Source organism: Leptosomus discolor, unplaced genomic scaffold (genome assembly GCF_034619465.1).
Source record: "Leptosomus discolor isolate bLepDis1 unplaced genomic scaffold, bLepDis1.hap2 HAP2_SCAFFOLD_35, whole genome shotgun sequence".
NCBI lineage: Eukaryota > Metazoa > Chordata > Aves > Leptosomiformes > Leptosomidae > Leptosomus > Leptosomus discolor.
Genome location: NW_028237764.1, coordinates 1,970,451 through 1,984,865, shown reverse-complemented (window position 1 = coordinate 1,984,865; position 14,415 = coordinate 1,970,451). Strand labels below are relative to the sequence as shown.

The 14,415-nt window shown below is 50.1% G+C and overlaps 1 protein-coding gene across 1 annotated transcript; it reads left to right on the top strand.

The window, feature by feature from the left end:
- The first annotated feature begins 4,677 nt into the window (after positions 1-4,677).
- On the top strand, positions 4,678-5,643 carry LOC147412988 (olfactory receptor 14A16-like). Its single transcript, XM_086480854.1, has one exon. It carries the CDS (start codon positions 4,678-4,680, stop codon positions 5,641-5,643), a length of 966 nt encoding a protein of 321 aa, XP_086336980.1.
- Positions 5,644-14,415: the final 8,772 nt, after the last annotated feature.

The window sequence follows — 14,415 nt, the reverse complement described above, 5'->3', positions numbered from 1 at the left end:
AGACCTGAGGCAGACAGCAGGATTCCTTTCTGAAACACCCTCAGAAGCCCCTGGGCCAGGGAACGTGGCAATGATTGGGTGTGCCACATCCCCTGTCACACACCAGCCTCCGGAATGATTGACGGACAGAAGGGACTGTTAAGGACAAGAGTGAGAGCAAAGGGGGCTGGGAAATACAAGCGGTGGGATGCAGCCTGGGCAGAAGCCACCTGCCTAGTTAATACCAGAGGATCGACTGATCAACCTGGCCCTGCCCAGACAAAAACCGAAGACAAAGACCCCATAGTGCACGTAGGGAGCAGGCTTGGAAAGATGGCACGGGTTGCTCCTCCCTCAGGAAAAGGCCAACCAGATTGTGGGATTGCTTTTGCTCAAGGACACGGGTGCACTGGTTGGATGATGATGGAATCTGACATGTACCTGCAGTAGATTTAACCTTGGTTGGATAATAACTCACGATTTGAGTTGTATATTTTAGGAAGTACCGCAGCAGTTATCACCTAAATGGACCTTGCAAAAAGCTGGCAATGTGCAGCAATGACCCAAGCTGAGCTGGTTTCATGACCAGTAACTGCACACAACACACCTCCTTTGTGCTGAGTAACCACCATACCAAATGGAACCAGAGTCATGGAATACATGAACACAGTGCAAAATTTATGGACAATTTTATGGACATGTTGGGGGGTTACCTATAGATAAGGCAATGATAGCCATCTGTCAGCCACGTGGTGGGAAGGTGTGGTGTTAATAGAGGTGGTTTTGGACAGTTTGGGACCCGAGGATGACAGAAATAGGATGGAATAAATGGGTGGTGATTGGACTGGGTCTTCCTGAGCTTGACTTACTTTTCTTCACGGAAGTTCCCATGGTGCTGTGCTCAAGATCTGTGACCAAAACAATGCTGAGTACACTCTCATGTTCTGGCTGTTGCTGAAGAGTGTTTGCACAGCTTCAAGGCCTGCTCTGTTTCTGACTGTGCCCCACCAGTGAATAGACTGGGGGGCTGCGGGTACAAGAGGTTTGGAGGGGACATAACCAGGCCAAGGACCCAAATGACCATCTTATCCCCGAAGTTTCCTTGCTTTTATTTTTCCTTTCCACTTCCCTTGCCCACTAATGTTGGGGGAGGGTAGTGAGCAAACTGCAGGGTGGTGCCTAATTTCTTGCTGGGGTTAACCACAATATTTACAAACAAGGAAGAACTGGTGAGGAATGGAAGAATCCAGAGTGAGAAGGTAGAGTTGAGGATCCTAAGGAAAGGGAAGAAGGCAAAGAGAAAACAGACTTTGGATTGCTGAGGGACCTCCTTGGAAGAATCCCATGAAATACAGCCTGGCAGAGAAGATGGGAGCAGAGAGCTGTTTGATGCTCAAGGATCTCCTCTTCACAATCCAGAATGGTCCACCTTGACATGCTGAAAGTCACACAAAAGTAGCAGGAGGCTGGCATGGCTGAGAAAGGAGCTGCTGGCTAAAACCAAGCTTGAAGGGGTAGCCAAGAAAAGGTGGTGACTGGCTGCCTTCCAGCCTCCTTGGTTCTGTGATTGTGGGAGGAGAGGGACACTCCAGAGCTCTTGGCAGCACTGTCCTCTTGCCAGGAGCTCCCTTCGTCCCAGGCAGGCAAAGGCAAGAGCAAGGTCACTCTGATGCTGAGAAACCTGGGGGTGTTCCATGAAGGCTACAGGTCCTGATCTCCAGCCTTTGGGTAGGGAGAACATGTCCCTCAGGCGTTGCTCAGGCCTCTCCTGGGGACAGTCTGATCTGCACGGTGCAATGGCAAGCGCAGGTGTGGGACACTGTAGGACATCCTGTGGTGGAGACGCTCAAGGGCTCTGGCAAGATAAAAAGCCCCCAAGAGAGCCGAGGTCTTTCTCCCCTTGGCTATGGCTCTTGTCTCAACCCCCAAGGCCTACCAGAATACCCCTTCATTTTACGACACCAGCACCTCAGTGCCTCCTCAGCCCACCCAGCACATACTCAGAAGCAGAGGATCTTGGCCCTGCCCTTGGCACTGCACATCCCCACATCACCCTGCCCCAGGAAGAACACTGAGGAATGGCTGAGGGACAGGGTCTGCCTTGCAGGGGCTGGGGAGTCAGGGCTTGGTCTTTTAGCTGGACAAAGCACTCGAAGGTTTACTCAGCATCAGAGGCCCCTTCACCTTGCCTTTGCCTACCTGTCCTCGCTGCCTCCAGTTTTCATTTTTAACCAGCTCTCAGGGAGGCTTTGTCAGTAACATCCCTCAGTGGAACCCATCAGTGCTCCAAGAAACTTTGGAGTTTTCTTCTGACTTTGACTCCTCAAGAGGTTTCCTCAGCTTCATCTCAGTGTCTGAGTTTCACAGACTTGGCACCAAAACCACCAGAGAGATCATTAAAAAGTTGTTGGGCTGTTGCTGTGCTGCTGATCTGGGCTGGGCTCCTGGGACAGAGAGAGCTCCTAGCAAGCAGGCAGAGCTGCAGGGAGACATCTCTGCCCAGCAGCAGCTGCTCTGCCAAGCGCAGCAGGGCTGAGGGGGCTGCCTGTGGGCACCAAGGAGAAAGGAGCGGGGCAGAGAGAGGTTGAAGGCAGGGGCGAGGGGGAGGATGGGTGAGAGCTCACTGGAGGAGAACTCTTCCCAGCCTCTGACACAGTAAGTCTCTGGGTGCAGGGTGATGTGTCGGTGGTTCCTTGAAGGATCTCCTGAATGTGTGCAACCTCTGGGATCTGTCTGTGATGGAGAAGAGGAAGCCGGGCTGCAGAGCAGGGCTTCCCTCCTGCAGTGTGAGAGGGACAGGGCATGACGGCTGCCTTCTGGTGGGGATGGCTTGAGAGTGTGAAACTTGGTGGGCATGACTTGAGGGTGTGCAGCCAGGAGTGCCCAAGGCTCTCCTTCTGAGTGGAGTCCCTTCACCACAAAAGGTTGTGAACTTGGACAGTGACTCTTACCAGGCAGCATCAGCACACGGCCTGCCCTGGGACCTCCTCATGGAGCTGTGGGGAGAAGCTGTGGGTGGAAGGACAGTTCCCCAGCAGGGCAGGACAGGGATGTTCTGCTGTTCAAAGGGTGATGCACTGATCAGGACTTCTCACAACTCCAGATCCCCCCCAGGACATTGGCAGAGGCAGCTTCTCAAGAAGCACATCAAGGCAGGGTTTACGTGTAATGGGAAGGGGCCTGTGCTTTCAGTCTTCTAGTCTGAGTGGCCTCAGGTGTGGAGGAAGGGTTTGGACATGGCAATTATCCTCTCAGTTTGGGAGGAGGCATTGAAAATCCAGATGTGTTTCACTTGGAGGTTTCTAAATCTGGGATTATCAAAAATAAATACCTTTGGCTTACAGACATCCCCAGCGTCACCTCTCCAGGCTTATCAGCAATGAATTCATGTTCCCATCAGAGCCTGCAGCCACGGAGATGCCTCTGGGCAATGCTCTGCTGCCAGGAGTTGTATGCAAGGCAGATCTGAGCACACAGTTTGTGGGATGGGACGTGTGAGCTCTGCCAGGGAGGAGATGTGGGGAGAAACAGCTCCAGGCAGCAGAGACATGCGCACAGAAAACTAGAAATGTCATGGCAGTGGGAATTCAGAAAGCTCCTGGCCCAACACAGAGAGCTTCTTCTGAGCAAGCCTCCCTGGTCTCCCCTCCTCCCCAGCAGACCCTCTGCCCTCAAGGTGGGTGGTCCAGGGCAGTCACTGACTCCTCTGCAGTAGAGCAAAGGTGCATCTCTCCTGACACATAAATCCCTTCCTTCTGCAGTGAAAATGGACACAGAACAACCGACCTGGGATGTGATCAACGTGGAGGTGCTGTGCTCTGCTGTGTAAGGAGAAGGATTTCCTGAGTGCCAGCTGTCTTCCTCTCCTGTTCCCCATTTGCAAAAGCATCAGGGTATTGCTTTGTGTTTTTTTTTCTCTTGTTCCTGCTGCTCCTTGTCTTGCATATGGAAGCTCCAGACTGTGAGAGGGTTGGGGGTGTCTCAGATGTGTTTTGAGACACTGACCCTGGGGGGTTTAGGCAATGCAGCATGTGGGACTTGGAAACAAGTTGAGTCTCCCTTCAGGAGACGCTGGCCACTGTCTTACGGGCACCTGAGCATGTCCCTATGGTGAAGAGGTTGACGTGAACTTCTACCACGCTGAGGCCACTTCAGCAAGGGAGGATGGGAAACTACTGACAGCCCCTTTCTCCTCCACAGGCGTGCTGCTGTTATCATGTCCGGAGAGAGCTTGGAGATGGAGAATGGGGGTGAGAAAGGTCCTGTGTCAGCCGTGAGTGATTCTGACCCAGACTTTGCTGTTCAGGAGCGCAGAGTTGGAAGGGCTGGGTCCCTCCCTGGGCTCTTCCCTCTCAGACACAGCCGGTCTGGGTGCTGACTCCATCGCACTGTAACAAATGGGGACAATTGTCACATGGTCACTGAGGTAAATACCTCTCATTAGACTGAAGGGACCTATTGCCGGGAAAAATCTACAAAATGCACTGGCTTTTTGACATCACTGCAATACCACAGGTCTGACTTCTCTGGAAGTCAATCCTGGACTAACAAATGAAGTAAAGGAAGGCCTCCCCGAAAAAAAGAGAATTCATGGTAGCGGATACCTATGGGAAATAGTGTAAGACTTACTCAGATAAATCTGTCCTGACTTGTCAATATCTTCTCCTTTTTCAACTCTCCCATTCCTGCTGTGAAATAATGTCCAATGGCAGCTCCATCAACCAGTTCCTCCTCCTGGCATTTGCAGACACACAGGAGCTGCAGCTCTTGAGCTTCGGGCTCTTCCTGGGCATCTACCTGGCTGCCCTCCTGGCCAACGGACTCATCATCACCGCCATAGCCTGCGACCACCGCCTGCACACCCCTATGTACTTCTTCCTCCTCAACCTCTCCCTCCTTGATCTGGGCTCCCTCTCCACCACTCTCCCCAAAGCCATGGCCAATGCCCTCTGGAACACCAGGGCCATCTCGTACTCAGGATGTGTTGCCCAGGTCTTTTTCATTTTCTTTTTGATGTCAGCAGAGTATTGTCTCCTCATCGTCATGTCCTACAACCGCTACGTTGCCATCTGCAAACCCCTGCACTACGGGACCCTCCTGGGCAGCAGAGCTTGTGCCAAAATGGCAGCAGCTGCCTGGGGCAGTGGGTTTCTCCATGCTGTGCTGCACACGGCCAATACATTTTCACTGCCCCTCTGCCAAGGCAATGCTGTGGACCAGTTCTTCTGTGAAATCCCCCAGATCCTCAAGCTCTCCTGCTCAGACACCTACCTCAGGGAGGCTGGGCTACTTGTGGTCAGTGTCTGTTTATCCTTTGGGTGTTTTGTGTTCATTGTGGTGTCCTACGTGCAGATCTTCAGGGCCGTGCTGAGGGTCCCCTCGGAGCAGGGACGCCACAAAACCTTTTCCACCTGCCTCCCTCACCTGGCCGTGGTCTCCCTGTTAGTCAGCACTGCCATGTTTGCCTACCTGAAGTCCCCCTCCATCTCCTCCCCATTCCTGAACCTAGTGATGGCAGTGCTTTACTCGTTGTTGCCTCCAGCAGTGAACCCCCTCATCTACAGCATGAGGAACCAGGAGCTCAAGGACGCCCTGAGGATACTGATGACTGGTTGTTGTTCAGAAGCAAGAAGGAACTGCCCATCTTCTGCATGTCACTCGTAATGGAATGTCATTACTGTCACAGCATGTAGTTTTGGGAGGTTGTTTTTTTGGTTTCTTTGGTTTCAGATTTTTGGTTATATTAATTTTTTCCACAAAAATGCTGTCGTTTTCATATTAGTTCTATGTCAGTCTCTGCCTGCCTTGTGTGCCCCAGAGACTTTGTGTAAATAAGGAGCTGTGCTCTCCATGTGTTTAATCCAGATAAAGGACCCTGCACCAACTTGTTTGTCTGAATTTCTTTCTGTAAGACCTTCTGTGAAGCTGCAGGGGCAGCTTCTGTGTGCTGAGGTGCAGGGGACAGCAGCCACCCTGAGCTGGGTCTGCCTCTCAGCCTCACCAGTACGGCCCTGGTCACCACAGCCCTCTTATTCTGCAGAGCAGCACCAGCAGTTCAGGGTCTGTGGGGAGCCTGGGGAGGGGGTGCAGGAATGGCCGTCCAGGTCAGCAGAGATGAGCTTTGTAGGGAAAAGTCTCTGTGGGGAGATGGGATGTCCTGGGAGAAGAGCAGGGCACCGTGTGTGTGTGTGCAGGGGGGACATGGAAAGAGAAACCCTTTGGTGTGGGTGGCAGCTCGGGTCAGGCTGGCCCTGCCCTGAGTGAAAAGGACCTTCCTGAGGATCCCCAGGGCCAGTTGTCTCCTGCTACCCTTGAGAGCAAGTTTGGCACGTGGTTTTGCAAGGTGCCTGAGGTGGGGATCTCCTCAGCATGCTGGCTGGATGAACGTTCTCGGTGGCCAATTTCTTGCTCTGGGACATGAAGGACAGGCACAGCGGTGCCTGGTCTGTGCCTGTACTCCCTGGACACCCCGGGTGAGCTGCCCCAGGCCCATCCTCACAGAGCAGCCAATAACAACCACCATGTCCAGCACTGGCCTCTCACCTCAGCTTGCAGAGGCTGCTTGTCCCTCCACAGAGGGACACCAAAGGACTAGGTCAGGAGTCCGTGTTTGCATTGTACAGAGCAGACGTAAGCATCCCCATCGTGTGTGTGTGGGGAGGTGATCCTGAGCAAGAACAAGGGCCATCAGCTCTTCTTAGGGGTGCCATGAAGGCCTGTGAGACAAGCAGTGCCTTGAGGTCACTTCCTGTTGAGAGTAACGTCCCCTGGGAAACACCTGAATGCAGCCCTGGGATGGGCTTCCTTGAACCAAGATCAGAAGTAGCGCCCTGGCTTGTGAAGGTGCTTTTGAGGCAACTGCTGTCTGAGTATGGGATAGTGGATGAAAGGCCATGTGGCTTGTAGAGGTGCTTGTGTTGTCCCATTTCCATGCAGATGTGAGTGGGCGGGAGGAGGCAGCTGGGTTGTGCAGGTGCTTTGTGATGTCACTTGTGGATGAGGAGCTCTTAAGATTCCTTCAGTTCTCAACAAGCTGCTTGTGATGTCACATGATCCCAAGCAGGGTACAGGGCCAGAGGTGTCCCCTGGCATGTGCATCTCCTTGTGATGACCCTGGTGGCACTGTAGCTAGTAGGGCAGGAGCAAGCTCACGGTTTGTGCAGGTGCCTGTGATGTCCACGGTGGCTGAGCCCCGTCTCCTGCCAGGTTCTGGCCTGGCCGATGCCAGCAGCTCCTGTCACATGGCTGCTCCTGCCCAGAGCTGTGGCTGGAGCATAGACAGACCCGCATTTTTGGGAAGGCCTTGCTGATCCAGAGCAAAGCCATGGCAGCTCCCCTACCCTCTCCTCCTGTCCTGTCCCCTCCCCTCCTTACACCCCTGCCTCCCCTGTCTAAGCAGGCTCAGGTCCTCGGCGCAGACCTGTGTGCTACATCAACTCGCATTTGAACACCCCAGCTGCTCCTCGTAAGCCTGTTCTCCAGACCCTTCAGCACCTTCGTTGCCCCTCTCTGGACGCGCTCCAGCACCTCAATGTCTTTTTTGAAGTGAGGGGCCCCAAACTCCACACAGCATTCGATGTGCAGCCTCACCAGTGCCGAGCACAGGGGCGTGAACACCTCCCTGCTCCTGCTGGCCACACCGTTGCTGATACAGGCCAGGATGCTGTTGGCCTTCTTGGCCACCTGGGCACACTGCTGGCTCATGTTCAGCCGGCCGTCGACCAGCACCCACAGGTCTTTTTTGCTGCGCAGCTTTCCCGCCACTCATCCCCAAGACGTGGCGGGGGGTTGTTGTGACACCTGGGGGTCACTGTTTGTGACCAGTCAACATCTGGATGGAACTCCATTCACAGAATCAGAGAATCACAGAATGTTAGGGGTTTGAAGGGACCTCGAAATATCATCTGGTCCAACCCCCCTGCCAGAGCAGGACCACTTAGAAAATGTCACACAAGAAGGTGTCCAGGCGGGTTTTCAATGTCTCCAGAGAAGGAGCCTCCACAACCACTCTGGGCAGCCTATTCCAGAGCGCTGTCACCCTCACATTGACGAAGTTTATCCTTATGTTTTTCAGATTATTCTGTAGGGGGTTTATACCTTATGCTACAAGGGTATGATACGAATCACCAAGCTACCTGCTAAGGCGTGCTGCTAATTATCGAAACCATAAACGCAGTTCAGCGTATTTCTGTTGGTCTTGCAGCATCACCACCCAGCACCATTCTTGTGGTTTATCTCTTAATCCAGATGTTCCATCACTCATGTCTACAAAGTCATCAGGAGTCATCAACTCCTGTTTCTGTTTGCTGAAGATACTGCTGTTGATTTTGGGAGAAGAGAGGTTTCCTTATCTTAGTTGGACACTTGTTCTTCTTAGTAAGGGTGGGTGATAAGTCTTGGGTCTGGAGATAATGATGCAGCAATTATATGCTAATACTGTTCTTGGCTCCCCAAAGGCCTGTGTGGCCTCACTAATCTATAGCATAGTTTGAAGGTTCTCTCGGCCCTATCCACCCTACGGATCCTTTCCGGGTGGAATGGGGGTACGTCATGTCAGGGTTGTCAATACACAGATGGCAACGTGGCCCTGAGGGTCCAACCCGGCATGTGGGATTTTACTCATGAAGATTTAAGGATGCTGAGAGGAGATATGGTGCTTGGGAGAGAGGTTTGTTTGTGGTTAGCCTGGCTCTCATAGAAGTAGGGAAAATCACACGACAACAACCACTCCTATTAAGAGACGCTTCTAAAGTTATAAAAGCTGTTACTACCGGGACCTCCCCCTGTGACAGGGTGGCCCAGAGAGCTTTCGGTTCAAAAGAGGTATGCCCAGATCAAACACTATTGTAACATTTTCTCAGTGATCGAAAGAGCTTTAAAAAACCTAACTATGCAAGAACTGGAGAGCCGGGACAGCAGCCAAGATAAACCTGCCTCAGTCATTCGGGTGGCCCCTCCTTTCTCCCATGATCAGTCAGTAAGTGCTTGTTCACTGACGCTTCTGCCAAGAGAGAAGGAAAAGCGTGGAGATATCGGGCAGTGGCACTCCATACCTCCTCCGAGCAACGGATTGTAACAGAGGGAAAGGGCAGTGCCCAAGTAGGTGAATTAATGGCAGTATGGAGCGTTTTCCGGCATGAAGCACAAACTCCTTCTCCTGTCCATGTTTATACCAATCCCTATGCTGTGTTTAAGGGATGTACAGAATGGCTTCCTTTCTGGGAGCAGAATGAATGGGAGGTTAACAGAGTTCCAGTGTGGCAAAAGGAAAGATGGCAAGACCTCTTAAGCACTGCAAGCCGAGGGAATTTTGCTGTGGGATGGGGAGCTTCTCATCAGGGAGATGGGGGTTCAGTGGGGGAGTGGAAGAACAGAGGTGATGAGGTAGCAAGGCTAGCCCCTGTGCAAACAGACCAAATGACAGAGGATTGGGAACGCTTGTTAGAATGGTTGCATGTAAAGCACAAACACACAGGGGCTAAAGATTTTTATTGTGAAGCCCTTGCCCGAGGCTGGCCTGTCACCAGAGCAATGTGTAACACCTGCATATCAGCCTGGGAACAACGTTGTACATGACTAGAAAGGCACCCTTTAGAGGATGACCCTCTGCATTTGTGGGAGGGTAGAGGCTTGTGGGATGCCTGGCAGGTGGGTTATATCGACCCCTTTAGGAAATCAGGAGGAAAACATTTTGTGCTGGTGGGAGTGGAAATAGCATCAGGACTAGTTCAAGCAGAAGCCTTTAACAAGTCTATGGGAGAAAACATTGTGAAGGCATTGCGAGAATGGTTTGGAGCTTTTCCAAAACCACATGAAATACAATTTGATAACGGTTCTCATTTCACTGCTAGAGTTGTACATGATTGGGCAGGAAGGGAAGGGATTAAATGGACCTTTCACACCCCATATTACCCACAAACCAATGGGATTGTAGAAAGAACTAATGGTCTCTTGAAATGGCTTTTGAGACCACAAAGGGGAAATTGCAATATCCGTCTGTGGGAAGCAATTAAATGAGTAAATGACAGATGAGGGGTAAATGGATGCCCCAAAATCACCGCCTTTTGCCCAAAGGCTCCTTCTTTGGTTCCCTTATCAAAGGAAACAAAGGACTCCAAGAATCCAGCTCACTTGCCAGGATGGCCTTTACTGGTGGAACTTCCCATCATGCGAAGCGTACCACTCGGGCTAAAAGCCCCACTAAGTGCATACACACGGGTAGCCTCCGATGCCCTGGGAAAGGAACATTGGATACATACTCGCTGGATAGTTCCATCATTTTAATTTCCTGCCTCTGAGAGGAAAGCTCTGGTGTTTCATTGTTGCAGGAGAACTCCGATGGACACTCAGAACAGGATGAACTCCTTGTGGATGATAATTTGGAGGGCTAAATTTTAGAAAGACTGATCGTTTAATTGGACTAATGATTGGACGGGTTATAGTTTTCTGCATCCTACCACTAACCTGTAACCAAAAGAATGCAGAATGGCCATGGTCCCAAGCTATTGTCAAGTCCACCAGCACTCTAGCGTACTATCCCAAGGACCGCCTCCCAACCTTAGATGCTGTGGTAATGCATGACACTGAGGTGTACCACTTAAATGAATGGGAGTGGGACAGAAAAGACCGGGTTCATGCCCTGACTGGAAAATTGGAGAAAAGATACAGGTAGGACGCGGAAAAGTGGAAAATTTCTCTATGAAAAAGCCTCCTCAATTGTAATTTCTGGAAATCTTTTGGATCTAGATTTAACAACCCAAATTCACCCCAGCATCACAGCCAAACTCTGTCCTGCTACAGAGTGGAAATGCAACAAACAAGTTTCTCTCATCATGCGTTGCCTACAAAAGTCTGTCGGTAACTTCACCTTAGACCCAAGTACCGACAATGGGGAAATCACCAAATCCTGTATTAATGAGCAAGGGGATCGTTGGTACTACTTCACTTTGACCAAGCCTGTCTACGGAGTGTGTAATTGGCACAATAATCCGGCAAATCGGTCAGGCCTATTGGGCCTAACATTCAACTTCAAAATAAATGCTGTAACTGAGCCTCCAGTGATGCTTGTTGCAGTAGTCACACACCATGGCATAGATACCCTCTTCACACTGGCTGACAAAAGTGAAGTTATACCCTCTTTTATGGTGGTATAGGGTGAAGTCATCACAACACAATGCAGGTATTGATGACTAAATCCCTCATCGAACCCAGAAACATTTATGGAATTGAACCGCATGGCCCTATTTTGTCGTGTAAAAATCAAAACCAAGGTTGCTGGCTAAACTTGACTGCTGCACAGCACTCCCGTAAGAACATGTGTGGCAAAACCAATACAAGATACTGGGGGGAACTTAAAATAGATGTTGTAATACCTACCGCCCAACCAATTGTTGTGATTAGTCCAAAAATCTTTGGAATTGGACCGTATGTGGTCAGGAACACGGGCTAACAACCAACGTTGTTCAATCCGATGTGGTCTCTTAAACAAGTTGAGTTGCTGATGCAAAATAATGTCTCAGAAATTCAGTCAGCTTGCTCACCTTTCCTAAAAACTTCTTATGAGGGATGGGCAACCTGGCTGCAAATACGGACTCCTTCCAGGAGACGAACACAGAGAGACCTAACTGGTGTTTTGGGAACAGAATTGAGAGTTCTGAATAGTATCGATTCAGAGGTGTTCATGAAGAAATCAGCTACCACGACTAGTGATCTGGCCAAATTGCAATGGCCTTTACGATCTTCCCCATTGGCTTTAGGAACTAACCAATGACTGTTATCAAAAATATTACCAACATGGGAAAAGGTGAATGCAAAGGACCACGAAATGATTGTGGACTCACTTGGTGTTGTCCAAAACGACCTCTCTTTGGCTCTCAGTTGTATCCAGGCTCAACTGTGGATGCAATAGATAGCCGCCTAAATCATAAGAGAAGGTGAAGAAGGCACTCTCCCCACTGAACTTAGAAAATAATTTGGGACAGTGCCACTGACTTCAAGAAGGATCACCAATCCTGGTGGAATCTGGTAAACCTCACTTATGACCCTGTCACAAACCACCACAATATTTGTGCTAACCGTACACAGTGCGTCAATATACTTGATTCATCCTGTCATTGCATTAGGATTGAACCACAACGGAGCTGCACTTTATCTTATAGAGCATAAAGTCTGGGCCCGAAAGGTGGATGAGAAATGGCAAACGGTTGATTTGGAGTCTTGTATTGTACGAGAACAACAAGGGCTCATCTGTGAGAGTACTGCAGTCCGAGCTGAGGACATCTGTTTGGACACTGAACAAAATATTTGTCATTTCGAGATTCATCCAGATGGATCTCCTGAAACTGTACCTGGGTGTATTGGCAAAGGCTGTGCCTGCTTGAGGACTGCTTGTGAGTCTGTATCCGTAGATGGGGTAGTTGTGGATAGTAGGAATGGTTCAAATTTCTGTGTTTGTGATTTTTACTAAAATCACTGGATGTGACTTTTCTTATCTAGCCCCAGCCACATCCCACCAACACTTGCAATCCAATGACACACTGATTCACAAACTGCTGCCTACATCCATTGGGATGAATCTCGCTTTGGAAAGGCAATTGCTACAAAACCAGGATTTGATCGAGATTTGGGAAAAGGTCAGGGAAAACGGGCACAAAACCTTGATAACTGTCCATCACAATGTGGAAGAAATACACCGTGTTATGGAAAGGGTGAAAAGGGATGCAGAACACAAATGGTGGGACACGCTTTTCAGATGGTCACCTACTGCTACAGGCGTCCTCAACAAGTTGCGTCACCCCATCATTGTCCTCAACAATATTGGTTTTCAATCAGTTTTGTATTGTCAACAACACTCTAGGTCATAAATTGGAGAATGACAAATCGGTTGACACGATTGGCATCCGTACTTAACGCACATGATCTGCTTAATGTCCCATCCAACGTGGACATCCCTAAGTCTGTTGACACCAGGCGGATCGCGTGAGAAGAGGACATAAAATCATTGCAGGCTTAAACCCGTTAATTTCTTCTATAAACTGTTTGATAAAATAATAATTTCTGGTAAGGCAATTTTTTTGGTGAAACAATTTGATTTTGTATTATTATCATTGTTACTCTTTCTCTCTCTCTCTCTGGCTCTCTTTGAGAACTATGCCACCATCATGTGGTCCTGACGACAATGCTGAGCCATGGGGTGGTGTAAGAATCGGTTTGAAGAACAGCATTGTCTCAACCTTGTCGTCAGGGATATAGACAATAAGGTACCCCAAAACTTAGAGTAACATCTTGACATGAGTCTGCAGCGGCCTGCCTGAGACACAGTTGCTGATCCCGAGATTGGAATGCAGTACGAGCGCTCCGGGAGGGAGAGCTGCATGGCACCAAGAGTGCTGTGCCGTTCTCCGGTGCGGAACAAGCCTGAGCTGATCAGGTGGCTGCATAACTGCCGTCATGAAAGACTGATCAGCATCGACGGAGCCAAGAAGAGGCGGAGATATAGAGGAGGAGCAGGGGTGCTTCTTGGCATAAACGATGGCTCCTCAGCACCCGAACTTTGGAAGCTTCCCCCACCAAGGATCACAACGATCGTTAGGACTGGCGGGACGCTGCCTGGACCTGGGACCATAGGGAGGCCTTGGACCCCTGGTGGTAGCTATTGATCTCTGTCCTCTTTTCACTTTTAATTTTTTCCCTTTTGTTTCGACCTTTTACCTACCGCACATCGCTTTACTTGTGAAAAATAAAGTTTCAGTCTTTGATTTAAGCAAACCCCTTTGGCGTGGTTGCCTTAAATTTGCACTTCAAGATCACAGCAAACGAACCATCACAAGTCCGCTGAGTGGACCATGACACCTACCACACCAGATTTCCTACCACCTCTGACGTCACAGGCACCTTCACTGTGAGTTTCCACCACCATAAGCCTGCTTCCAGTGCCTTCCACGCTGGATTTCCAACAACTTGTGCAATCACAATCACTGCCATGGCAAGATTCCATGAGCACAGGCCTGTGTCCAGAGCCTGCCACACCACATTATTAAACCGCCTGTGCCATCACAGGCACAATCACCACAAGCTTTCACCACCATAACCCTGCTTCCAGAAACGGTCACACAAGAGTTTCCACCACTGTGACATCACAGGCACCTTCACAGCAAACTTCCACCAGCAGAAGCCTGATTCCAACACCTCACACATTTCTTCAACTACCTGTTGCATAACAAGAACATTCACAGAAAATTTCCACCAGTATAAACCTCCTTCCAGCACCTGCAACACCACATTTTCAACCTCCTCCGACAACACAGGCACCTTCACGGCAGGCTTCCACAGCCTTAAGCCTGCTTCCAGTGACTGCCACACCATATTTTCTGCCTCTGTGACATCTCAACCACCTTAACGGCAAAATTCTACCATCATAAGCCTGTGTTCAGGGCC

Bases quoted from the DNA above. Each gene is read 5' to 3' on its own strand.
- LOC147412988 (XM_086480854.1), top strand. From the start codon at position 4,678: ATGTCCAATGGCAGCTCCATCAACCAGTTCCTCCTCCTGGCATTTGCA.